A 26,694-nucleotide genomic window follows, 5' to 3' on the forward strand; every position below is an offset into this window, starting at 1 on the left:
GTTGTTAAATACACACACATATACAGTACTTTTTTTCCCACACTGACTATTTTTTGTCTCGTTCCCCAATACTTTCTAGAATAATTACTGACTTTCATTCTTTTAATTCTTTCTGGTACAACCTGGAGTAGAACTGCCAATCTTGGAAAGAAGTGAAAAGTGCTATTTTACACAAGAGATTTTATGACTCAACAGAATAAGGTAGTGGTTAAACCTGTGGGCTAAGAAGTCTGTCTTACTCAAATCCTTAAATCTACGGCTTACTAGTTTCGTGGTCTGCAATAAGTCATTCATTTTTTTCTCAATCTAAATATCCCTATTTGTAAAATGTAAAACAATATTATTTTATAAACGTTTGTAAGGATTATGTAAGAGAATGACTTGAAGCATTTAACTCAGGGCCTCTTAATATTAAGGTCTCAATATATTGTAGTAGCAATGATGATAATGAAGGTAACAGTGAATTTGTAAACCACCTGGAACAAAGTACCTGATACATATGAGATACTCTATAAACATACCATATCATATAGCAGTTATATCATAGCAGACTCCCTGACACTACTTTTTCATCAAATAATTGTGTACATAATAATATATGTGGCTCACCAGTTTGGAAGGAAAAGTAGTTCTACAGGAACTTTTTCAGATGCATTTGCATTAATACAATGCCATTCTCATGTCATTGAAGAAAAATGACATGACCTAATTACACCAAAAAATTTTAAGTCATCATTATAATTGTAAGCTATTTTTTTTCTGTCAAACAAGGAAACAAACAAAAATTATGCATGTGTTGTTGGCTCCAGCATGATGAGTTGACCTCTCTCCCTTGCTCTCTTTCTCTACTCTCTTTTACAATGTCGGTGTGGAAATATATTAATACAGATATTTTGGAATATAATTTAATAAGATAGATACGATGGCTTTTTAATATGTTCACGATCCACTATATTTCACTTGGGATAGTGTCTCTCTGAAGAAAACGATCCACATTAAAAAACAAACAAACAAAAAACCAAAAAAACCTTTTTACTCAGAAGTATTAATTTGGGATTTGTATAATAGTAAAAAAGAAAAAAAATGTTTGACTATAATTAAGCTGGTTAATTAAATAATGATAAAGTAATAAGATGAAATAATTTGTAAATCATGAAGACAACACCTGTGGGATATATATTAATATGAAAAACACTTAAGCTAAAAACATGTAATACAAAATCATACAGTTCAAATCACAGTGATGCATAAGAAGTGCATGTAAGACAGAAATAATCTCTTGATACTGACAAAATGTCAGAGCATAACAATAAAGTTGGGGGAAACAAAACAGAAAATTTTGTTGTGTTTTAACATTTTTGTTGATTTCGAATAACACATAACAGGTCTGTCTGTCTTTCCAGCTCTGAAACTATTCATTTCTCTCTCCATTTTACACCTCTACCCCAATCCTGCCCTCTCTCCTTCCCTCCATCTTCTCCTTCTGTTTTTACCCCCTCTCTCTCTTCCTCTCTCTCTTTTTTTTCTTTCCTCTTTTTCTTCTTTCTTGGGGGACGTGGCTGTTCTGTTACTTTTCAATGACCTACAACCATCTTTAGAAGAACTGCTTATCTATGTATGGTTTCCCTTAAAGGAGAATATAGTTCATTTAAAAATCTGATTTTTAAGTTGGAACAGTGCTAGACACTTTAAGCTCTTCCTTATCAATTTGAATCTAAAATTTTCTTGAACAAAAGGGAAAAGTTCAGATGTCATTTTCCCTCATGCATGTATGATTAAAAAAATGTAACTTTACTTGCTGAAAAAGAGATAGAGATGTAACTAGGTTTGGTGAATAATTGATTAATTAGGCAAAGGAATGATTTTCTGTATTAAGAAACAAAAAAATTTAAATAGTAATCTTGAGAATTTCATAAAATTTTGCAATCAAAGGCTAGCATAGGCCTTCAAAACATTCCATCTCAGTTAGGTAAAATTTAACCTAATTAGTAATACATATATCCAGAAACTCAAGTGATAAAATACAGAGACTGATGAGGAAAACATGCACAGGTTCAGCTGCTTCAATATGCAGCCAACCTATTCAATTATACAGAAGACCTAATGAAGAGCATAGCTGGGTCTGTAAATTATGAAATGGGATAAGCCATGAATACATCTTTATTAAAGTGATTATACTTATCTCTCACATACACACCAACATCACCAGAATAACCAGTTTGTTCCTGTGCTTTTGAGCAATGAACAGCTAGCTGTCTGACAAAATGTTATACTATGGCCAAAGAGCAGGCAAAGTAACAATAAAACTATGTAGTTGAGACAAGCCCAGCATGGTGGGAAGAATGTAATGCTGGTGCATCCTAATAATTATATGGATTTTTTTTTTTTTTTTTTTGAGAGAGGATGAATGGGGGTGGGGTAAGGCAGAGGGAGAGACAGTATCCTAAGCAGACTCCATGCTGAACATGGAGCCTGACACGGGGCTCGATCTCACGATCCTGAGATCACAACCTGAGCTGAAATCATGCTGGAGACCCAACTGACTGAGCTACCCAGACATCCCAAGGACCTTCATTTTAATGTGGAAATACCAGGCTTTAGAGCCATGTGTAAGTAAATTTGAGTCCCAACTCCATCTCCCACATCTGTGACAATGGGGTAAGTTAATGAACATTGAGTTTCCTGGACTTTAGTATTTTATAAAAGAATAAAGTTAAACACCAATAATAAACATCAGGACTGTCAGCTTCAAATTTTGACACTGGAATAAATAAAGCAACCATACAAACACACTCCTATATTTCAACAGTGTTTCAGAAAAGAAAGAACATTTTAATACCAAAATATATATAAAGGATCCAGAGTCAAAGGGAATTATTCTTGAGAGGCAAAGGGAGGCAGAGAGATAGAGAGACAGAGATTGATTGATTGACTCATGGAAAATACACTAATATTTTGTTATTTGACTCTTTATTCATTTTCTACATTTGAACTGTTGAAAACTTCATCCCAGGCTGGCATTTGTCAGTAGAATGAAGTCTGGAAAATACCAACTTAACCTTGCTTTTTCCTCATTTGTAAATGTGGATAATAATGCTGATATTCAAAGTGACATCAATGTGAAATGAGATAAAACAGGGAACTTGGCTAGGTGCAGGGAGTGAAGAGTTAGGCCATCCCAGGTTAGAATTCCTATAGCCTTTACAAGCTGTTTGGAATTGGAAAAGTTACTTTATCTTCCTGATAAAGTAAGATATCTTATCTATAAGGTAGGCAAAATAGGACCTATTTGAGAGGGTTGCTGGAAGAGATTAAATTAAATTAAATTTATTAGATTAAATGAAAATATGTAATTGATCCTAATGGAGTATCCTGCACATTGTAGGTGCTCAGTTAAGTTTGGTTTCTATCCTTTCTTTCCCTTCCTCAGCTTCTGCTTCCTTCAATCAAAATGTCTCTCTTTTGTCAATAAATATTTGGATCCTATGCAAATGGAAACACTGATACTCAGTCACTTCAATTTCACAACCCTGGTATGAACACATTGACCCTGGTCATTAGAGAATCTTGACGCTGCCAAAGGCTTTGCTGCTGCCACCCCTCCCCCCAAGTCCCTGGCTCTGTCTCGTCCTGTCTCATCCTTTTCTGTTAATGATTTAACAGGGCAAGAAAAAGAAAGTCTTATTAACCTACAGCTCATTATTCCTAAATAGCTTTAAACTTGGATGCCTTTATTCTTTTTGTTTTGTTTTTCCCCTCCTCAATGCAAAATCATCAGATCACTCTAACTAATTTAACTTAGGCACTGAGTTGTCTTAAAAGATTTTCATTATGGGGCGCCTGGGTGGCTCAGTCAGTTAAGCATCTGCCTTTGGCTCAGGTCTTGATTCCAGTGTCCTGGGATGGAGCTGTACATTGAAGGCCCACAAGGAGCCTGTTTCTCCTCCATTTGAGCCTCCCCCCAACTCATGCTCATTCTCTCTAATAAATAAATAAAATCTTTTTCAAAAATGATTTTCATTATGATACAGGCACGTCTTTGGCTTCAATGCAACTATCCCTTTTAGAAATTACGAAAATAAAGTCATATTTAGAATGACCTTTTTAAAAGGGCACTTTTAAGAGTCTAGCTAAATTTCCATAATATTGCTGCTTCAGCATCCATTTTGTGTGGCTTAGAGGTCTGTGGGGACCTGGAAGTGACTCTAGCCTTTCTTAGGAGGTCAGGTCCCAGATAACAGCCAGCAGGGTCATAAGAAAGTGTGAATTCCTGATATGACTTCCCCAAAGACCAGGGATAAAAGGTCTCTCCTGTCTGCTACCCTCCCCCTCCCACCCCCAACTTCGCCTTTTCTGTTCCTTAGATAAGACTCTCCCTCTTTCTCCTTCTTTAGATCCTAACAAGACTCCGGTTCTTTTTAGCTTAAACTGACCCATCAGGCCTAGCCAAGGACTCCCAAAGCACTCTACCCACCAACCCTAAAAAAAACTACATGTGCCTCAAGTTCTGGGACTCCCTCTCTGCCTGTCCCCTGCCTTGACCTCCCCATGTGCCCCAGTGACTTATGCATTGTACTTCCTCCAAAATTTGTGACTAATGGGGTCCTTTATTTCACTTTCCCTTGCCTTGTGATCCTTCTTGAACCGTGGCTCATTATTTAGCACCCCAGGGTTCACTCTTAACAAATGTTCATTTAACAAAAATCACAATGAGCTCTATGACTGAATTAACAATCATTGGAAAGCCTATGAAAGGAAAATGGCTTATTCTGCATTTTGTTTATTTTAAATTACACTCTATTCCTTCTCTCAGAAATAATGAATAGTATTTTAAGAATTAACGCTAATGGAATGAATTATCAGAAATTCATTTAAAGTCCTTGAGCTTACATCTCTAATCCTGCTGATCACTATAACTTTGGTATTAGTATTAAACATTTGGTCCTACTTCATAGGAGAGATTAGTTATAACATCTCTTATGATCTGTCCCTAAAACACTAAAAGAACTCAAACTAATTAATGCAAGGTATATCTGGGAAATCTGAAATTCTACCAATAAAAAAATACCTCTGGCAGGTAGAGAGTCCAGTTGATTCTGCATATTTAAATAAAATATGTGACAGGGTAGAGGCTAAAAAGAAGGAATTTTTCAAATATTATAGAGAAAAAAATGGAATTAAGTGCCAAGTTACTTAAAAACACAAATATATTTTGGCTAAGTTTTTCTGTGATGCCACCTTTCTGCACTAATAATAATAAATTTGTCTATACTAATAATGGCAAATTTATCATATTTATTCCAGAAGGATATTTAGTACTTTATTTATTTACTTATTTATTTTTCAGACTTTTTTTTATTCATTTGACAGAGAGCAACACAGCGAGAGAAGGAACACAAGCAGGGGAAGTGGGAGAGGGAGAAGCAGACATCCACCGAGCAGGGAGCCTGATGCGGGGCTTGATCCCAGGACCCTGGGATCATGACCTGAGGCAAAGGAGCCGCTTAATTGACTGAGCCATCCAGGCGCCCCACTATTTAGTACTCGATATGAAATAGCTAAGCTTTTGAAAACCACAGCCTTGTCTAATTTCATAATTTTGGATGTTTTAGAGAAATATTAATATATACCTACTAAATGAGCATTTTGCTTGGTCCTGAAGAAAATACCAATATTTTTATAGTTTCTGTCCTGAAATTGTTTATTATCGAATGCAAAATATGAACTCTGTACAAATATTCAACATGCAGACTGGACTGCAATACAGGATAAAATACAGGTATAAACCAAGCACTACGGGAACCAAGAAGAGAAAGCCATTTGGTGTTTTCAGGGAAGACAGGGGGAATCAAAGAATTATTATTACTTTTTAAAGATTTTACCCATTTATTTAAGATACAGAGAGAGCAAGTGAGAAAGTGAGTGAGAGAGAGCAAGGGAGAGAACACGTGCACAAGCAGGGTTTGGGAGGAGCAAAGGGAGAGGAGAAGCAGATTCCCTGCTGAGCAGAGAATCTGACATGGGGCCCAATCCCAGGACCCCGAGGTCATGACCTGAGCTAAGGCAGATGCTTAACTGAACGAGCCACCCAGGTGCCCCAGGAGTCATTACTAAGTTAACCATTGTTATCATGCTTTCTATGCAACTTCTGATAAGAACTCACACTTAAGTTCACATTCTTGCAACTTTAAATTGATGCTATAGTAGGGTAACATGGAGATTTATATCTAACGAGCAAAACAGAAATCTGTTATGAAGACCTTATGAAACTATGTACCATGCTACATTATCTGGAGGCATGTCTATTCCTTCTTGAAGGAAACACCCCAGCACAGTAACAATACCTTGTATGAAGCCAGCCTCTTCAGATGTCGGATGAAATGTAACCCAGAATGATAATGTTTGTTGTGTGGTCTCTAAGCCCAATTATAGCCGGCCATGACTTGCTTAGAAAATTTTGTTAGTGCAGCATCTGCCAACCACTCATCAGGTCCATCAAATGCTACACAATGAATACTGGATATAATAGCAAACTAGGATTTGTTAAATCTCTGCCAAAATTGTTTTAGCATAAAAAAAGCTGGCATCATTTTCTACTCACAGCTCTAAGATTTATTTGCTGCACATTTCCCCCTCTCATTTCCCTAGTTAATACTTGCTGTTAAATAAACTCCCTTTGGTCAGGGACTTGCAAGCAGGTGTGATAGGAAGAAAGAGAGCTCGTCCTCTCGATGCTAGACAGAAACTATTCTGCTTTTCATTTTCTCAGCACATTAAGAAAAATTAAATGTTTGCTACCTATAGGAGTCAGAAATATTGTGAAACACATTTACATTAGCATTAAGTCTTAATTCCCAAATGAAAATTAAAACTGAATGTGCAATGTCTTTAATTCTTGATTTGCTGTTAAACAATATGAGACTCATTGGCAAACTTCAGACAAATGGGATGGAGCAGGTACATCCTTTGCTTTCCCTGTGTGTCTTTATTATTATCATTTAAGTAAAGCCTTTTTCAAAATAACTTAAACACACACCAAACTGATAGTCCAATACGCTGTTAAGACTTTGGTGATCTACTTAAAATTTTCTAAGTCTACTAAAACAAAGGCAAAAGGCAAAGAATCCAGAGGGCATTTTCCTAGGTGACCCTTTCTGGCTTGCATAGGGCAGGAAATAGAATGAACCCACAAGATATCTACGAAAATGTATAATCTCCAATTCCAAGTTTGGGATCTTGACATTGAAAATATGAAGATCTCAGATATTTAAATTATGAAGCATCTTTTTAAGAATGAACTAATAAGGGTTTATGTAACTGAATACTGTGTATTTAATTTCATATCATATACAATTATCACAACAAACCTGTAAGAAATCAACATCAAATTTTCTCAGAATGTTTGCCAGGAAATTTTGACAGAAGAAAATCTATGTAAGTTAATTAGAACAATACACACTCCTGGGCTGTGCCCCAGATCTACTGATTAATAATCGATGGGAGTGAAGCTTGACCACAAGCAGTTTTACCAGCTGACCTGGTAAATCATAGGCATGCAAAAGTTTGAAAATCATTGATCTACATTATATAGATAAGGGATCTAGATTATAAAATCACTTGCCAAAAGTGACATGTTAGAAAATAGGAAAGTTGGCATTAAAATCTAGGTTTTTTGTGATTTCAAGGTTTTCTCTACTATATTGTTTAGTATCAGATCTACCAACAGGAATCAAAATGCATCTCTTCTGCTATTTTTTCCCAAGATTGTATGCTCTCTCATCAGCCCTCAGTGAGGTTGCTGATGATCACAGAATCCTGGAATTGAATGAGATGCTCACATAATAGTTCTTTTCCTCCATACTAGTCTTTATTTCCCAAGTACATCCAGAACAGTTGTTTTTCATTATTTTTTTTAAGATTTATTTATTTATTTGTTTGAGGGAGAGAGAGAGCCAATGGTGATAGGGAGGAGGTAAGAAGGAGAGGGAGAGACAATCTGTAGACTTGGCACTGAACACGGCTCTTGATGGAGTGCTGAATACCATAGGTCTGAGATCATGACCCAAGTGGAAAACAAGAGTCGGATGCCCAACTGACTGTACCACGGTTTTTCGTTATTCAATCATATAACACACTATGTCTTCCAGTGGCTGATTCTGTGTTCATATACTTTTCATTAAGAGTTCACTTTTATATTTGATTGAAATATTCTCCTTCTTATAGCTGTTTTCACTGGCAACATCTGGTTCTGCCCTGGAGAATGACACTGAACAAGACTGCTCCTATTTCACATTGTAGTTTTTTCTCTTTTGAGAAATTGACTAAATATACAATTCAAAAATATTTATTGAGGTTTTAAGTGAAAGGCATAGCTTTGCATAAAGGAATGGATAGTGATAATTATTGAGGACCTGCTATGTGTCCATGATAAACCAGGTGTTAAGCTGGACTATCTCACTGGAACCTTTAACAAGTTATACAAGGTAGGCAACATTTATCTCCCTCCGTCAGAGGAGGAAAATGAGCCTCAAAAGGGCTAAGCAGTCATGGCTACACATCAGGTAACTGGTTGAAACAGAAATGAAACTGATCAACATTATATACTGAATCTCCTCTTGAGCTTTTCCCCTCAAGCTCTAGTACACACACGTCATTTGTTGTGGTTGAGCTTAACAGTGTCATTTCTAGAATGGAACATGCTTTATCAGTCTTGGCTGATAAGTAAAATCAGATAAAGGATTTCTCTTCCTTATTCTGGATATAGCATTACAATTACTTGAAATTAATACTGCAACTTCATGTAGTTGTTTTGCAAATGTCACCACAGTTTGAGTTGGAGCTCATGGTCACTTGAAACTCTGATCTGTTACAAGATAAATATACAAAAATTAATCCCATCTAAATGCTGGCAATTAGCAATCTGGGAATTAAATTAAGAAAACAGCTCCACTCATAATAACATCAAAAGGAATTTAAAAATTAGGAATAAAGAGAATGAAGTGCAAGGCTTATACACTGAAAATCTACAAAATATTTCTGAGGAAATTTTAAAAGATGTAAGTAAAATGAAGAGATAACCCATGTTTATATATTGGAAGAATCAATATTGTAAGACAATAATTCTCCCCAAATTAATCTATAGGTTCAATGCAAATTCTGTCAAAATCCCAACAGTTTTTTTTAATTATAATTAAAAAGCTGAACTTAACATTAACAAGGAAATGGAAGATTTTTTTTTTTTTAAAGATTTTATTTATTTATTTGACAGACAGAGATCACAGGCAGGCAGAGAGTCAGGCAGAGAGAGGAAGGGAAGCAGGCTCCCTGCTGAGCAGAGAGCCCAATGCGGGGCTCGATCCCAGGACCCTAGGATCATGACCTGAGCCGAAGGCAGAGGTTTTAACCCGCTGAGCCACCCAGGCGCCCAGGAAATGGAAGATATTAAAAATAGCCAAAGCAATCTTGAAGACAAGAACAAAGTAAAGGGAGTTTAACTTTCCAATCTCAAACCTGCCATAAAGCTATAGTAATTGAGAAAAGTATGGTACAGGCTTAAGGGTAGATATATAGATCAATGAAACAATTGAAGTTAAGAAGTGAATTCAGATTTGTTGTCAATTATTTTTGACAAATGTGCCAAAGCAATTCAATAGGGAGAATATATTCATTATAACAAATTGTTTTTAAGATTTTATTTATTTATTGGAGGGGAGAGAGCATGAGCAGGGAGAGGGGGAAGTGCAGAGGGAGATTAGGTAATAAATGCAAACACTGCATTTACAGTGCAGTGGAAAACCATTTGTTTCTTAAAAAGTCAGGAAAAAATTTATCATATCTCATTCCATTTCTAGGGATCTACTCAAGAGAAATTAGAACTTATGTTCACACAATGATGTTTATGTGAATGTTCACTGTGTCATTATTCAAAATAACCAAAAAGTAGAAACAATCCAAAAATCAACTGATGAGTGGATAAAGAAAATGTGGTACAGTCACATAATGGATCCTATTCAGCAACAGAAAGAAACAAACTCCTGATACATGTTACGACATGGAGGAGTCTCAAAATCCTTACATTATGTGAAGGAAATGAGATGCTAACCACTCCCCATTATATGATGAACTTAAATAAAATTTATAAAGAGGCAAATCTACACAGATAGAAACTAGGTTAGTGTCTGTCTGGGCTGAGGGTGAGAATAGAGATGAACTGTAAAAAGGCATGGGGATCTTAGCTAGGGTGATGGAAATGTTCTAAAGCTGGACTGTGCTAACAGGTGCACGACTCAAGTTCATGAATAACTGAAATATATGCTTAAAAATGTGTGGTTTTGGGGGGCACGTGGGTCATTCAGTCAATTAAGTGTGTGACTTGTAGTTTCAGCCCAGGTCCTGATCTCATGGGTCATGAATGAGACAGGCTCCTCGCTCAGTGGGGAGTCTGCTTGAAGATTCTCTCCCTTTGTCCCTCTCCCCAACTCACACATGTATGCTCTCTCTCTCTCTAAAATAAAGAAATCTTTTTAAAAATGTGTGATTTTTTTGCATGCAAATTACAGCTCAACAAACCTTTTTTAAATGATCATTGTTTTACAAATAAGCTCTAATGTACATTTTTGTTCATTCTAGTTATTAGGAGAGCATGAACCTCTTCTGTTTAGAAGTAACTGGACAGGGGCGCCTGGGTGGCTCAGTGGGTTAAGCCTCTGCTTTCGGCTCAGGTCATGATCTCAGGGTCCTGGGATCGAGTTCCACATCGGGCTCTCTGCTCAGCAGGGAGCCTGCTTCCCTCTCTCTGTCTCTCTGCCTGCCTCTCTGTCTACTTGTGATCTCTCTCTGTCAAATAAATAAATAAAATATTAAAAAAAGAAGTAAATGGACAAAAATTAACTTACAATTTTTCCTCCTGTACTTTATTTGATCTGAGAACAACAATATAATTGCCTTAATTAATTAACATGAAAGTCAGGGTCCCTATTAGACTTTTGTCTTCATTTGTGCATCTTCACTTGATCACAAAGTCCTCTGGATTTCTCAGTTTGATGTTCTGTTGGTTTCCTTCTCTCAACTATTTCTGTTACTGGCTTCATTCAGGTCCCTATTTTTTCATACTTTTATTATTTTTTAAATGTCCTCATTTGGTAGTTTCTAGGTTTTTGAATTTCACGGAGTAGAAAAACAAATTTAAAAAAAAGAAATGGGAATAAAACTGCCAACTATAATTTTGCCAAATAAGGCCAGTAATATGAAAATGTACCTTAACAACTACCATCTACTTCCACTGTATAAAACTTAAGTTGCACTGATTAATTTGATTTAAAAAACCTCTTCCATAAGATGCAGATGTCAATTATTTCAAAATATACCCAAAGTATGCAGAATACAAATATGGAAAAATGATTGTATTAGTGTACTCCAGAGGAAAAAAAATTAATAGGATATACACATGCATATATAAGAAGGGATTTATTATGGGAATTGGTTCATGTGATTATGGAGGCTGAGATATGTCATGTCATGCCCTGTGCAAGCTGGAGAATCAGGAAACTGGGTGATATAATTCAATCCACATCTTAAGTATTGAGAACCAGGGGAGCTGATGATAAGCTGAGGCCAAAGACCTGAAAATTGAGGAAAAGTGGGGGGTATGCTGCTGGTTGAGTCCCCAAGTTGGAAGGCCAAAGAACCAACAGCTCTCAGAAGATGCATGTCCCAACTCAAAGAGAGAAAGAATTCATCCTTCTTCCACCATTCTGTTCTATGTGGGTCCTCAAGGGATTAGAAAATTCACACCCAATCCAATTAAATTACTTAGCCTACTGATTTCATGCGAATCTCTTATGGGAACACCCATCAGAAACACCCAGAAATAATGCTTTACCAGCTCTTCTGAGCATGTTGATGCATAAACTTAACCATCACAAATTCACTTCTTGTCAATTTGGCACCCATACACATCACTTTACACCATACTTAATCTCCAAATAAAAACAATAAGGAGGCCATAATTCTAATATAACTATCTTTCCTACAACAGAAAATGCACTAATCCCTTTTTCGGAAAAGGGTAAATTTATTTTGCTTTTATTTTATGAAACTATGTTTGGATACCTCATTTGGACATTCAATTAAAGCAGCCCAAATTAGAGCTAAGTCTGCAGTTTGTTAAAGTGAAGCTGAAGGTATTTTCATGTTTTTGTATTAAAATGGAAGCAACCACATTTCATGAGATTAAACACAAATGAGAATATTCTGAGTGATTTTAGACAAGCTGAATAACAGCAGTTTTCACAGATCCAAAGATCCCCCTGCTTTGGGGTGCCTGGGTGGTTCTGATGGTCTGCCTTCGGCTCAGGTCGTGAGATCTCCAGGTCCTGGGATGGAGCCCCATGTCGGGCTCCCAGCTCAGTGGGGAATCTGCTTCTCCCTCTCCCTCTGCCTCTCCCCCTGCATGTGCTCTCTCTGTTGCTCTCTCTTTCTCTCAAATAATTAAATAAAATCTAAAAAGAAAGAAAGAAAGAAAGAAAGAAAGAAAGAAAGAAAGATAAATAGATAGATTTTCCTGCTTTCTTTCTGTAAGGTTGAAATAATCAGCAGAATTGGTCTCAACACTGGGGAATGCTGGAGAGGAACTAAGTTCTCCATGCTTAAAATTAATCATACTCTGGTTACTGTAGCTTGGGGTGATGACGGTTCACTAGAGTTCTCATGGGGAGCTTAGCAGTGGATAAAATCACATAACAGCTTTCTGATCAATTCCATAGTCCTATATCAACACTGGTCTTGTATACGGTTACATAATAAATGAAGGGTTTTGCTATGGATCTCTCCTATCCACTATCAAAAGTCACAGTTTTTCATATTACCATTATGAGTCTAATTTAGGCAGCTCCCTCTTTAAAATGTAAATATAAGAGAGTAGGAGTAGCAGAAAATCCATTACTAAGCAATATATTAAAATGATTATATCTTATCTAAACCAAAGTTTTTCAAATTATGGCTCACAAACCATCCACCTCAGAATCACCTGGGTTGGGAAGAGGCTTACCAGGTCCATGTCAAAAAAGAAAAAAAAAAAAAATAGAGGTTTCATTTAGTCCTATTCATTTATAATTTCTTAAAGAATTTTTCAGAATCTTAATTTTTAAAAGCTCCCCACATGATTTTTACTATCATTTACATGCGAAATACATTGTCAGTAAAACTCAACCACATAGTAGAATCACCTGGAGTAATAGAAAAAATAAATACAACTAATGTCTAGATCCCACATGCCAAGATGTTGAGTTAATTTTTCCAGCATCAGCTCTGGGCATTGGTATTTTTTAAAGAACTTTCCAGGAGATGCTATTTTGAGGACAGCTAAGAACTACAGCTCTAAAATTTGAAAATTGATGTTCACACCAGTTCCACTAATTCCTACTGCTTACATCTGGTGTCTTTCACTCATCTATATTACTCTCACAGACTTTAAATGTAATTGAGTCCTTAGCCTATGAATACTGAGCACTCTCTGCACGACAAATTGTAGCTTCTTAGAACAAGAAACTCCAAAGACTAAGATCTAGACAGAGGTCAGGTTAGAGCGAGAGCATTCACCTTGGTGCAGATGGAGGCAGATTTTTGAATGGACGCAGACTGGGACCTGCAACAAGGTAGCAGCTGCTTATGAGACTTATTGAAGGGGAAGGAATTATTAGGGACAAAAAAGGACAATAAAAGTAGAAGGAGAGTCAAACAAGCAAACAAACAACAATTTATGATTTTCAGCAGATCTCACTCCTGATAAGAAAAGTAGATCAGAACTTTGCTTTGGGAATCCTCTTGGCAAAACACATAGAACTTTTCAGCTTTGTCTCCAGTGGGACCATCTTGTTTGTTTGTTTGGTAAGCTTGGTGAAGTCCCAGTTCTTTTGCCCTTTTAGATGCGTCCAGCACCTCATTACAAGAACAGTTTGCTCAAGGCACACATATGCTCATGATCAGTACAGAGGCAGGAATAAGGCAACTGAATTCCTCTTAATCTAAGAGCTCAAAGGGGTACTTCTAAGGATAAGACTCAACATTACTTATAAGGGTATAGCTTCTAAAATTCTTTAATTTTCCTTCCCCCACCCCTTTTTTTAAGTGATACACAATTAAGATACAACCCAGTTTTAAGCATACAGTATAATGGTTTGGTATATGTCTATATTGCAAAATGACTTTTTGGTAGTTTTAAGAAAATATATCAAGAAATAAAAACATTCTCCTTAAAATTAACCCTATGATCTCATAAGTTAATTGGACATAAACATTTGAAAACCTCAACTGTAACCTTAATTCAGCCCAAACACTTTATCTTGGGAATCCAGGGTCTCTCATATTTAAGTCCCAAATTATCCTTTTAGGCATATATACCACTACTCCCTGCACTCTCTTCTCTAGTCATTTTATTCTGATGGTTTCTTGTCTCTGCACATTTACTCACACTGTCAGAGACCTATTTGCCTTTAGCAAAATGTTCCTTCCTACAGAAAACCTTCCTGAGTTCTTCATCTGCAAGTATGTTGCAGAGATTTTAATTTTTACTTCTCATTAATTTTATTATGTTCTAAATTGGTATATGTTCAAATATACAAAGATTTGAAGGCAAAATTGTTGAGAAATTCATATTTCTAAATTCTCTTTGGCGGCCAATAAAAAGAAAAAAAGACAGACTCCGTTAACTTATGCATCTGTTCTACCTTATTTTCTTTGCTGTAGCCGGAAGCCTTTGTTGGGCATGTGGTTACCCTCTTGGCTCTCTTACCTCTCTGACAACTCAATTTCATAACACTCCAAAGAGTCTGGTTACATTTCCTAACAGAATACCTACTTCATGGACATCCCAAGAACACTTGTTTTTTCAAATTTTAAAGTATAATGTTTAGCTAGTAGATATCACATATAGAATATTTCATGGTGGCATGAACTAGAATTGTTAAAATTCTTATGCTCTTATTTTCCTGTTGAATGCTATGAAAATCATTTTAAGTTATTCTTACATTTTGAGAATTGCACTCAGTGTTGTTCGAATTTTCTTCCTTTGTTGTCTCAGCTTGAGAGCTCTCAGTCCTTCCAAGAATGGTTTGCTCAGGCTAGAGAAAAGAGAGAGAGAGAAACAGGTTCAACCAAGAGATCAATGTGACTTGTGAAATACGGTACAATGGCAACATCAGACTCAAGGACAGTGAATACAATGGAATTTGTATATATACATTCTCAAAAATTCATAATTTTGAAAGTGCACAAAATAAGTTCTGTTCTGTTTTGTATTAGTGAGATCCAATGGCATTATTTTCCCACTGGAAATACTTCTTGCATAATAAGCCTTTAAGTTTACTATTTCCACAAGGAGCTGGAATCCTGTCTTTTCTCATATTTTAAGTCCAAGTATATCTGAGAAATAAAAGTGTACACTTCATATTCTCAATCAGAAGGAGAAGACTTCATAACAGCTCACTGTAATTTACAGAGAGGATTATTTACTTCAACGCTAACTAACTAATGAAGCCTGGAAACCTTAAATATTATCCTAAGATTCATCTCTTCAGGAACACTAAATCTTTTTTAAACATTTATTTATTCGAGAGATAGAGAGTATGAGTGGGGTGAGGGGTAGAGGGACAGGCAGACTCCCTGCTCAGCAGGGAGTCCTATGCTGGGATTGATCCCAGGACCCTGAGATCATGACCTGAGCTGAAGTCAGGACTGAACTCACTGAGTCACCCAAGTGTCCCTAAAAAAAAATTTTTTAAGGCAGTTTTTCAGGTGCTGGCCAGGAAAGAGTATGCATAACTAATATATGTAAATATCCCCATAGGCTGGCTAAGATTATCTACTGAAATGTGTGTTTCTTGGGCAAAGCTTATTTGAACATGCTGTTAGGCACATCAGTCTGTGAGGTTACTATTGTAGGATAGACAAAAACTAAACTCTGTGAATGCTAATGTGCTTGGATCTGAAACCATGATCTCAGTGGATTATAGAGGAGGAAGAAAAGGGGTTTCTAACCACTGGGGACCCAGGAAGACAAAGACAAAGCTATGGTCTGATCAAAGTACCTAAACTGCTCAGTTATTACTGTTTGTGCTACTTTTACACAACGCTGACCTGGTTTTCCATAGCAGTTATATTCCTTTGCAGGGGAACAGTCTTCCAAAATAATACTTTGATAAAAACAAAAAGCAAAGATATTTCATAAAACTAGTAGAATATTACACGTAAAAGAATCCATAAAACTAGTAGCATATTAGAGAAATAAGAGAAAATCAAGCACTTTAGTTGACTAAAATAGTTCCTATATTAAGTTACTGAAATGCTAGGCTTTACATATAATAATTGATAAACAACTACATAAAATTCTTTTTTGCTTTATACTTAAAGGAGTTCAGCTTCATTGTATGAGTTCCTGAAGGCACTGTTTTTCCCCCTTTCTTAGTCCCTTTTTCTCTCCCATTCTTCCTTGCTAAAGACCCCTGTCTTCTGATCTCCCCTCTATACCTTCTGTAAGAATAAGAAATTTAAACAGGAAAATAAAATGTCTTTGAATAAGCCAGTACTCTGTATTAGATATTGTTGTTGAATATAAAGAGTTGAGAAAGGTGTTGTTTTTGCCTTCCTAGAATTTATACAATCTGATTTTTATTCACACCAGTAGCCCCAAGATAAAGCAGATTAATAAAAGAGGGCACAAACAAAGCTGTATGCATTTGGAGAGAATGGAAGTTAAATCCATTTGGGATAATAATAAAGGGCTTGATGGAAAGAGCAAGCTTTAAAATGGGCCTGTGAGTGATTAAGACAAGAGTGAGTGAGAGCATCCTAGATGAAGGGAAGAGTATAAGCAAAGATAGGTAGAAAGAATATTCAGCTGTTTTTTTTCTGTTGGTTTACAGGGTAGCAATAGAGTCGACATGAGAAAAAAATGCTCAAAAAAAAAAAATGCTACAAAGTAGGAAGGCAATTCCAAAATCGAGCAGCAAAGTATGTGTTTAAATTTAGTAGCCAAATAAGAGTCCGCTGGATATTTTAACGCAGGCATATGACATGGCTAGAGCCTCTGTTAGGGTGATATAGCAGCACTATGAAGGCAAAAATGGAACAGAGGAAAATTAGGGTGTGGATATCAGGAAAGAAACAATAAACATTGATCAAGTAGATGGTAACAAAGGCTGAACTAAAGTATTAATTCTGGCAATCAAAAAGAGATTGCTCTTTGTTGTGAGCAAAGATTAGAACCTATAAAACTGAAAAATTCTATAGAAATAGAGAAACCTAGAGAAAAGGCAGGTTCACAGCAAAGAGGATTATTTGTGTATTGCTAATAGAGAATTTAAAGCCCTCATGACTCTTAAATAGCTAGACACTACTCAATAGCCATGTTAAATATATTAACATGAATCAAAACAGCCTTTTAATCCAGCTAAAATCTACTGGACTTCCTATAACCTACAAATTACAGATAGTTTGAAGAAATAGGTTAAAAAGTGCAGGGGTAATATATAAATGCTAACAGTGAAGGAAAGTCTCTTCCAGCAATCAGAGAAAGAACCCCAACTGCAAAAAGACAGAAGAAATCCCATTAATAGGCATGGAGTAATTTTAGTAGGTTTTGTTTCTGTTAAAACAGCCAAATCACTGAGTAAACAGCCCCAACATACCTCTGAAAATTTATTTAGTGTATAATAGCATTAAAGGAAACTGAAACATAAAAGTCATTCATCATTCTAGCAGTAATTATTTTTACTTCTCAATGTTGTCTTTCAGTCTTTGCCCATATCCTCACGGATATTTACAGAGTCACAGTTACAGTGCTCATGACATACTTACTTCTGTTTTTACACACACATATATGTTTTATCTACCTAGAGATAGACATAAGGCTATAAGCATCCTTTACATGCCTAAATAGTATTTCATAGATGACCTTGCAAAAATGTGTATTTCAGTTAAAGACTTCAGTGGTTCTGAATTTCAGGTTATAATATTGTGAAGACTATCAGTCTTCTTGGTACCAGTCTGCAGGATAGCTCATATCACACTCATCACGGGTTTAAGTATCTGACTCTTTATAAGCTGGGAACCCATGAAGGAAAGATATCATGTCTTATTCATTATCACATCCTTTGAAGCCAGTACATATTTTGTACTCAGTAAGTTTTGTTTTTCCTTTCATCATTTATTTAAGATCTATTTCTTAGGACTAAAGGAAACTAAGAATTAAGGACCAAAACTAAATCAAGAGGAATGGCTATATTTATGGTAAGAGAAATCTTTCCAAAATGTGGCAATCGGAATTCCTTCTAGTAGCATGAGTCAACACTAATTGTGCATCCACTCTGTAAAAGTAGTGTGTTTCGAACTGATATCAAACACTAAAAACATAGTTCTTGATCTCAAAGAGCTATCATTTGCTCCTCATTAATTGTCATTGTATCTTCCACTTTCCTAATAGCTCCTGATTTCATTCTGGAGGGTTGCCTCTTTCATGGTATGGTGTTTCCAAAGTACTGTTTTATGTATCAAATCCCCTGACCCCTCTGATATTGGCACATGACCCAAGTTAGGTCATGATACCTCCATTCTTGGAATACTGATTACATTAAGAGGAGGCCATAAATGGTTAGGTACATTAATTCTGTTAGGGTGCCTTGTCCAAGTTGTTTCTATAATACAACCCTTCCTTATGGTTCATACGTGCAGTCTTCTGAAGCAGCCTTTGTTTCTGCCCATTTCCAGGTGTGTTATTTCTATCCTTTCTTTGGTACTATGAGCTCCTGATGTTATATGAATAAAGTCTCTTCATTTAATCTGGTAAGGGTCAGTGTTGGTTGAATGTAATCAGAGACCTGGATGATACAGGGAGTCAAATCAATAAAATAAAACTGATAGCAAAACATAAGGGCTGAGATAGAGGTTTACCATGGAAACTAATAGAAAGGAAACGGAACCCAGAATAAATAACAAAGGAGTATTATTCAAAGGAATAATAATATTCAAAGGAATAATAACAGTTTCACCAGTGATGGAGATTACATTTTAGGGTAGATATTCAATATGTTCCTAAAAATGTAAATGTGTAGCATATTAATACATTTTAATGTTTGATTTTTTTTCATAAAAGTACTGTACATTTGTAAAAATGCTCCCAGATTTTGGTGGTAAAGTTGAGACAAGGAATATGTCCAAAATAAAAGGTCTTCTCTATCTATCTATCTATCTATCTATCTATCTATGTCTCTGTTTTTGTGGGCTTCTGCTAATTTGGACAGATGATAAAAAGAGTTTTATTAACTATTAAGTGCACAGAAAACAGAGGGAGAAGAATGACAGTGTAACTTTTCTCTTCCATAAGTTTGCCAAGGCTACTCTTGTGCTCACATATTAATAAACTGAGGTGCCTGGTTTGCCAATGTCTCTATCGATACTGAAGTTATCTCCAGTTTGCTTCAGGAAAAAAAAATTACATATATTACTTACAAAAACTGGAGGAGATGATACATTGCTTCACCAGTGTGAGCAATGAAGTATAAAAAGTTAAATCACTTTAAATACAAAAATTTAGTATTTAACTGAGGAACTGCTTACATTTAAATATAATACATGTTATCTTTAGCATTGGCTTTTGGCATCAGTGAGATGCTCCTTGTGGAAAGAAGCCTTGTTGAATATGATGAATTAATACAGAATGGGAACTGACTTTGGAGAAAGATAATGTATTTTTGGAGTTAAAGAAATGAGGACTCAGATTCTGGGTTAACAGTAAATAAATTGGGGACTTGAGAAATTTATATAATTTCAGAGGGTCTGTTTTCTGCAGCTTTGCTAAATTAGGTCAAGGACACCAAACTCGCAGTATGGTTTTGTTCTGTTGGTTGTTGTCATTTTTTTAACTTTATATTTTTAGAGCAATTTTAGGTTCACAACAAAAATGAGGGAGAGATGCAGTGATTTTTCATACAGCCCCAGTCCCACACATGCGTAGCCTCCCCCATTATCAACATCCCACACCCGGTTGATACAAATGTTATCAAGGATGACCCGGCATCAACACATCATAGTCATTTAGTGCCCATAGTTTTCACTCTTGGGTTTGGAATAATGTATAATAATATCTATCCATTATTGTATTATCAGAATATTTTTCATGGCTCAAAATCCTCTGTGTTCTACCTATTTGTCCTTACTTTCCTCAACCCTGGAAATCATGGTCCTTTTGATTTTTCCATAGTTTTTCCTTTTCTAGAAAGTCCTATAGTTGAAAGCATACAGTATGTAGCTATTTTAGACTGACTTCTTTCATTTAGTAATATGCATTTATGTCTCCTCCATGTATTTTCATGGCTTAATAGCTCATGTCTTTTTAGTATTGCTTAATATTCCATTGTCTGGATGTACCATAGTCCAAGACCAGATGACTTCAGTGGTGATTTCTACAAACACTTAATGAATAATTAATACCAATCCTTCTCAAACTCTTTTTAAAAATAGAAGAAGAGTAAATAATTCCAAACTCATTTCATAGGGTCAGCATCACCCAGATACCAAAGTCAGACAAGTACACTGCAAGAAAACAAAGTTGCAGGATAAGATCCCTGATAAACACGAATGCAAAATATTAGCAAATTGGGGCACCTGGGTGGCTCAGTGGGTTAAATTAAAGCCTCTGCCTTCAGCTCATGTCATGATCCCAGGGTCCTGGGATCAAGCCCCACATCGGGCTCTCTTCTCGGCAGGGAGCTTGCTTCCCCCCTGGCCCCACCTGCCTGCCTCTCTGCCTACTTGCGATTTCTGTCTGTCAAATAAACAAATAAAATCTTTTTAAAAAATCAGCAAATCAAATTAAAAAATACACTAAAAAGATCACATACCATAATCAAGTGGGATTTATTCTAATGATGCAGGATAGCTCAATATCTGTAAATCAGTGTGATATATCACATTAACCAATAAAGGATAAAATTATTTAAGCATCTCGGTATGCAGGAAAAGCATTTGTTAAAACTCAACATTCATTTACTTTCCAAAAACTCTCAACAAAATGGGTACAGAGGAAACATACTGAAGTGTAATAAAGACCCTATACAACAAGCCCACAGCCAATATCATATTCAATGGTGAAAAGCTAAAAGCTTTTCCTCTAAGATGAGGAACAAGACAAGAATATCCACTCTTGCCATTTTTATTCAACACAGCATTGGAAGTTCTAGCCAGAGCAGGTAGGCAAAATAAATAAATAAATAAATAAACAAACATATGGTATCCAAATGGAAAGAAAGACAGAAACTTGCCTTTGTTCACAGATGACATGATATTATACATATATAGAAAACCCTAAAGATCACTCCCCAAACCATCAGAACTAATAAGACATTTTAGATCATAAATGAATCCAGTTGCAGGATACAAAAACAATATATAAAAATCTATTGTGTTTCTAAATGCTAATTATCAGAAAGAAGAATTAAGGGGATGCCTGGATGGCTCAGTTAGTTAAGCATCTGCCTTCCGTTCAGGTCAGGATCCCTGGGTTCTCAAACCAAGCCCTGTGTCGGGCTCTCTGATCAGCAGGGAGCTTGCTTTTCCCTCTCCCATTTCCCCCTGCTTGTGCTCGCACTCTCTCTCTCTTTCAATCCTGTCAAATAAATGAATAAAATCTTAAAAAATGAAAAGAAAAGAAAGAGGAGTTAGGAAAATAATTCCAGTTACAGTAGCATTAAAGAGTATAAAATGCTTAGAAATAAAGATTTGAAAGACCCGTACATTGAAAACTATAAGACATTAATGAAAAAAACTGCAAGAAGACACAAATAAGTGCATAAATATTCCATGCTCATGAAGTAGAAGACTCAATATTATTAAAATGTCTATATAACCCAAAGAAATCTATAGATTTAATGCAATCCTTATCAAAATTCTAATGGCATTCTTCACAGGAATAGATTAAATAATCCTAAAATTTATGTGGAACCACTAAAGACCCTGTATAGCCAACACAATCTTTTTTTTTTAAAGATTTTATTTATTTATTTGACAGAGAGAGATCACAAGTAGACAGAGAGGCAGGCAGAGAGAGAGAGAGGGAAGCAGGCTCCCTGTTGAGCAGAGAGCCCTATGCGGGACTCGATCCCAGGACCCTGAGATCATGACCTGAGCCGAAGGCAGCGGCTTAACCCACTGAGCCACCCAGGCACCCCTAGCCAACACAATCTTAACAAAGAACAAAGCTGAAGGCATCAGGCTCCCAGATTTCGAACTATATCATAAAACTATAGAAATAAAAAAAAGTACAGTATTCATACAAAAACAGAGACATATGGATCAATGGAACAGAATAGAGAACTCAGAAATATACTTGCACATATATATTCAATTAATTTATGATACAGGGGGTGCCTGGGTGGCTCAGTGGGTTAAAGCCTCTGCCTTTGGCTCAGGTCATGATCCCGGGGTCCTGGGATCGAGCCCTGCATTGGGCTCTCTGCTCAGTGAGGAGCCTGCTTCCTTCTCTCTCTCTGTCTGTCTCTTTGCCTACTTGTGATCTCTGTCAAATAAATAAATAAAAAACATCTTTATAATTTATGATACAGATGCCAAGACTATACAATAGGGAAAGGACAGTCTCTTCAATAAATGGTGGTGGGGAAACTGGACAGCAACATGCAAAACAATAAAACTGGACAGCTATTTCATACCATACAGAAAAAGGAACTCAAAATGGACTAAAATCTTGAATGTAAGACCTGAGACTATAGAATTCCTAGAAGAAAATGTAGTTAGTAAACTCCTTGACATTGGTCTTGAAGATGATATGACACCCAAAGTAAAGGCAACAAAAGCAAAAATAAGTGAGATCACATCAAACCAAAAAACTTCACAGGGGAAAGGGAACCATTACCAAAATGAGTAGACAATGTACTGAATGGGAAAAAGTATTTTCAAATCATTTATAGATGGCCAACAGGTACTTGAAAAGCTTGAAAAGATGCTCAACATCAGTAATCATCACGGAAATGCAAATCAAAACCATAATGAGATATCACCTCACACTTGTTAGAATGGCTATTATAAAAAAGATAAGAATAACAATTGTTGGTGACAATGTGGAGGAAAGGGCACCCCCCCCCCCCGCACTGTTGGTAGGAATGTAAATTGATGTGGTCATTATGGAAAACAATATGAAGTTTACTCAAAAAATTAAAAATAGAACTACTATACGATCCATCAACTTATTTCTCTGAAGAAAACAAAAACACTAACTTGAAAAGATATATGCATCCCCATAATGCAGCATTATTTTCAATAGCCAAGATATAGAAAAAGAATTAAGTGTCCAACTATGGATAAATGGATAAAGATACAAATATAATATTATTAGATATATATAAGATTATTCAGCCATAAATAGAATGATATTTTGCCATTTGCAACAACAGGGTTGGACCTTGAGAATATTATGTTCAATAAAATAAGTCACACAAAAAAGACAAACACTATGGTCTCACCAAAATCAAAAAACAAAAAATAAAATGAAGAAATAAGTTCATAGACAAAGAACAGATTGACAGTTGTCAGAGGTAGGGACTAGGTGGTGGGCAAAACGGGTGAAGGGGGTTAAAAGGTTAAAAGGTATACATTTTCAGTTATAAAACAAATAAGTCATGAGGATTTAATGTGCAGCATGGTGACTTCAGTTGATAATACTGCATCGCATAATTGGAAAGTTACTAGGAGAGTGATCTTCAAAGTTCTCATCACAAAAAAAAAAGTTTTGTTACTATGTAGGGTATGGATGTTAACTAGAAATTACTGCAGTGATTCTTTTGCAATATATATGAATATCAAATCATTATGCCATATACTCAAAACTAATATCATGTTATGTGTCAATTATATCTCAATAAGAACATTGAAAAGCCAAAAGGGAAATAGGTACATGCAGCAATGTGGATGGTGGCCTGCCACTGAAATTATATTTATTTTCTAATCACAAACTTTGATGTTTATAAGTTTTTGAATTGCAGATTGAAAATAAACTGTTTTCTTTAAATAAATACAAAAACAATAACAGAGCATCTACTTAGTACGCTATCTGGTATACAACATTTCCCACAGAAATATATGTTAGGTCCAATGGCAAAAGAGTAAATATCATCTTATATGGTAAAGGATGTGATGAAATTAGGGACCTTGGGAAGAGGAAATTACCTGGTGTCTTAGTCCAATTAGGTTGCCATAACAAAATATCATATACTGGGTGCCTTTAACAATAGAATATTTTCTCATAGTTCCTGAGGCTGAAAATACCCAAATCGGATTTAGCAGGATTTGGTGTCTGGTGAAGGTTCTCTTCTTTATTTGGAGACTGCTGACTTCTAAGTGTGTTCTCACATGGCAGAGAGGGAGCAAGCTCTCTGAAGTCTCTTAAAATCCCACCAGATCAAGGCTCTAACCTTACGACCTTAAATACTGAATTACTTCCTTGAAGGCATCTTCGCCAAATACAGTTAAAACTTCAACCTGTGAGTTTTAGGGGGACACAGTTCAGTCTATACCACCCTGGATTACATGGATGGGCCCTAAATATCCTCCTGAGTGTCTATCTAAGACAGAGGGAGATTTCATATATATACACAGAAGAGAACACAATGTAAAGATGAGGTAGAGGCAAGAAGGATACAGACAGAAGCCTAGCAATGTTCACATAACCACCAAAAATTGAAAGAGGCATTCATGGAACATATTTTCCCCTAAAACTCCCAGAGACAGTGTGTACTGTGAGATTTCAGACTTCAAGTCTCTAAACATGTGAGAAAATAAATCTCTGTTATTTTAAGCCATCACGTTTTTTGTGATGTTACAGTAACCACAGGAAACTAAACAACTACCTCTTCCAGTAATTTAGAAATGTGTTAGATACTCATTTTCTTAGCACTTGAATATGTTCCATAATTCTTCCCAAAGCAAAATAATTTTAAATTTCCTCAGAAGTACATCCAAGATTCTCTTTTCTTTTTTAAAAAGATTTTATTTACTTATTTGAGACTGAGCGAACAGAGCTGGAGCATGGGGAGGGGCAGAAGAAAAAGCAGACTCCCTACTGAGTAGGGAGCCTGATGTGGGGTTTGATCCCAGGAACCCTGGGATGACCACCTGAGCTGAAGGCAGACACTTACTTCACTAAGCCACCCAGGTGCCCCTCTCGTCTTTTCTGATGAATAATCCCAAAGCTCAAACCTTTCAAACAGCATGAGAACCTGTCTTAAACATAAAAACTATTAAAGAAACTGCTTTATAAGTGGATGAAATGAGCATCCTTGGCAGTGTACTTGTCAAAGGAAGAATCCCAGAATCAATGGCTTATCTTAGTCATTTTCATGTTCTGTTGGAGAGTATATATATATTACATGTGTGCATTTTCTCTACATTGATTTTTATATACTGTGTGTGTGTATTTTTAATATATCACATGAGGAAACTGGAATAGGTGATGTGTAAAGTTCTTTCCTTCGTAGTGGAAAGATCCAGAAGAATAATCAGGGAATGTGAAAGTGAATTGCATGGAAAAAATAGCTTTGATTTTTAGCTCACAAATCGTATTCTCACAGCAATGATAAGTGCAAATATATATATATATATATATATATATATATATATATATATATGTAAACATATATAAACATATATAAACATATACATCACATGTTTCTTTCAACTGGTAAGCGCTTTAAATATAATATTTAGTGTTATTAAAACAGAATGATATAGATTTCATTTCTAACCAAGACTGAATAGCAATGATTACATTTACTCTCCTACCTGAACAAGTGAAAAAAAAAATGGAAAAAAAAGTAAACAATGGTATTAAGAAAACTGACAAGTGACAACGAAGGGATGGTGGTACCTTAAAGAGAGCTATGGTGAGTGCTGTGAAGTGTGTAAACCTGGCGATTCACAGACATGTACCCCTGGGGATAAAAATACATTATATGTTTATTTAAAAAAAAAAAAAAAAGAGAGAGAGGACATAAGTGAGATGTATAGAGCCTGTATCATTGTCAACTAGAGACCAAGAGAAGGGTACAGAGGAACTGAAACAATGAGAAATGATGGGCACCAAAGACCACTATTGGTAGGGATGAATTCTGCCAAAGCCTACATAGGCACTGGCCTCTCCAGAGAGGTTTGGCCTCTCCAAACCATGGTCTATATCTTCCTTATAATGAGGACCATGAACGTGAATGAAATGACTGGAATTGTTTTGTTGACTTAATTTATTTCCCAGGGTCCTGACAGAAAAATGAAATAATGATTTTTTTTTTTTTTTGAGAGAGAGCAAGCACACATGCATGCACGTGGACAGTGGGGGTGGGGAGAGCAGAGGGAGAAGGAGAGAGAGAATTTTAAGCAGGCTCCGTGTTCAGCATGGAGCTCCATGTGCAGCTCCATCTCACAACCCTGGGATCATGATCAGAGCAGAAATCAAGAGTGGGAGTCTTAACCAACTGAGCCACCCAGGTACCCCCAAATTATGAACTTTTTAAAGGCAAAGAAAATGCCTCTTTCATCTCTGTAACTCTTCACAACTAGCATCAAAATTGACCAAAGGAAGATGTTTGATGCTACTTAGAAGAACAGACATATCACAGAACTCTTTATACTGTATCTTAC

The 26,694-nt window shown here is 36.1% G+C and overlaps 1 protein-coding gene across 1 annotated transcript in view; it reads right to left on the bottom strand.

Moving 5' to 3' along the window:
* Nucleotides 1–26,694, bottom strand: part of LOC111149780 (leucine zipper protein 2) — a 251,071-nt gene that overhangs the window by 8,218 nt on the left and 216,159 nt on the right. The window contains exon 9 of the mRNA XM_022507043.1: nucleotides 15,029–15,119. Within this exon, the coding sequence (XP_022362751.1) occupies nucleotides 15,029–15,119 (91 nt within the window). The remainder of the gene's footprint in view (nucleotides 1–15,028; nucleotides 15,120–26,694) is intronic.

Source organism: Enhydra lutris, unplaced genomic scaffold, assembly GCF_002288905.1.
Source record: "Enhydra lutris kenyoni isolate GAN:26980312 unplaced genomic scaffold, ASM228890v2 scaffoldscaffold22, whole genome shotgun sequence".
Classification (NCBI taxonomy): Eukaryota; Metazoa; Chordata; class Mammalia; order Carnivora; family Mustelidae; genus Enhydra; species Enhydra lutris.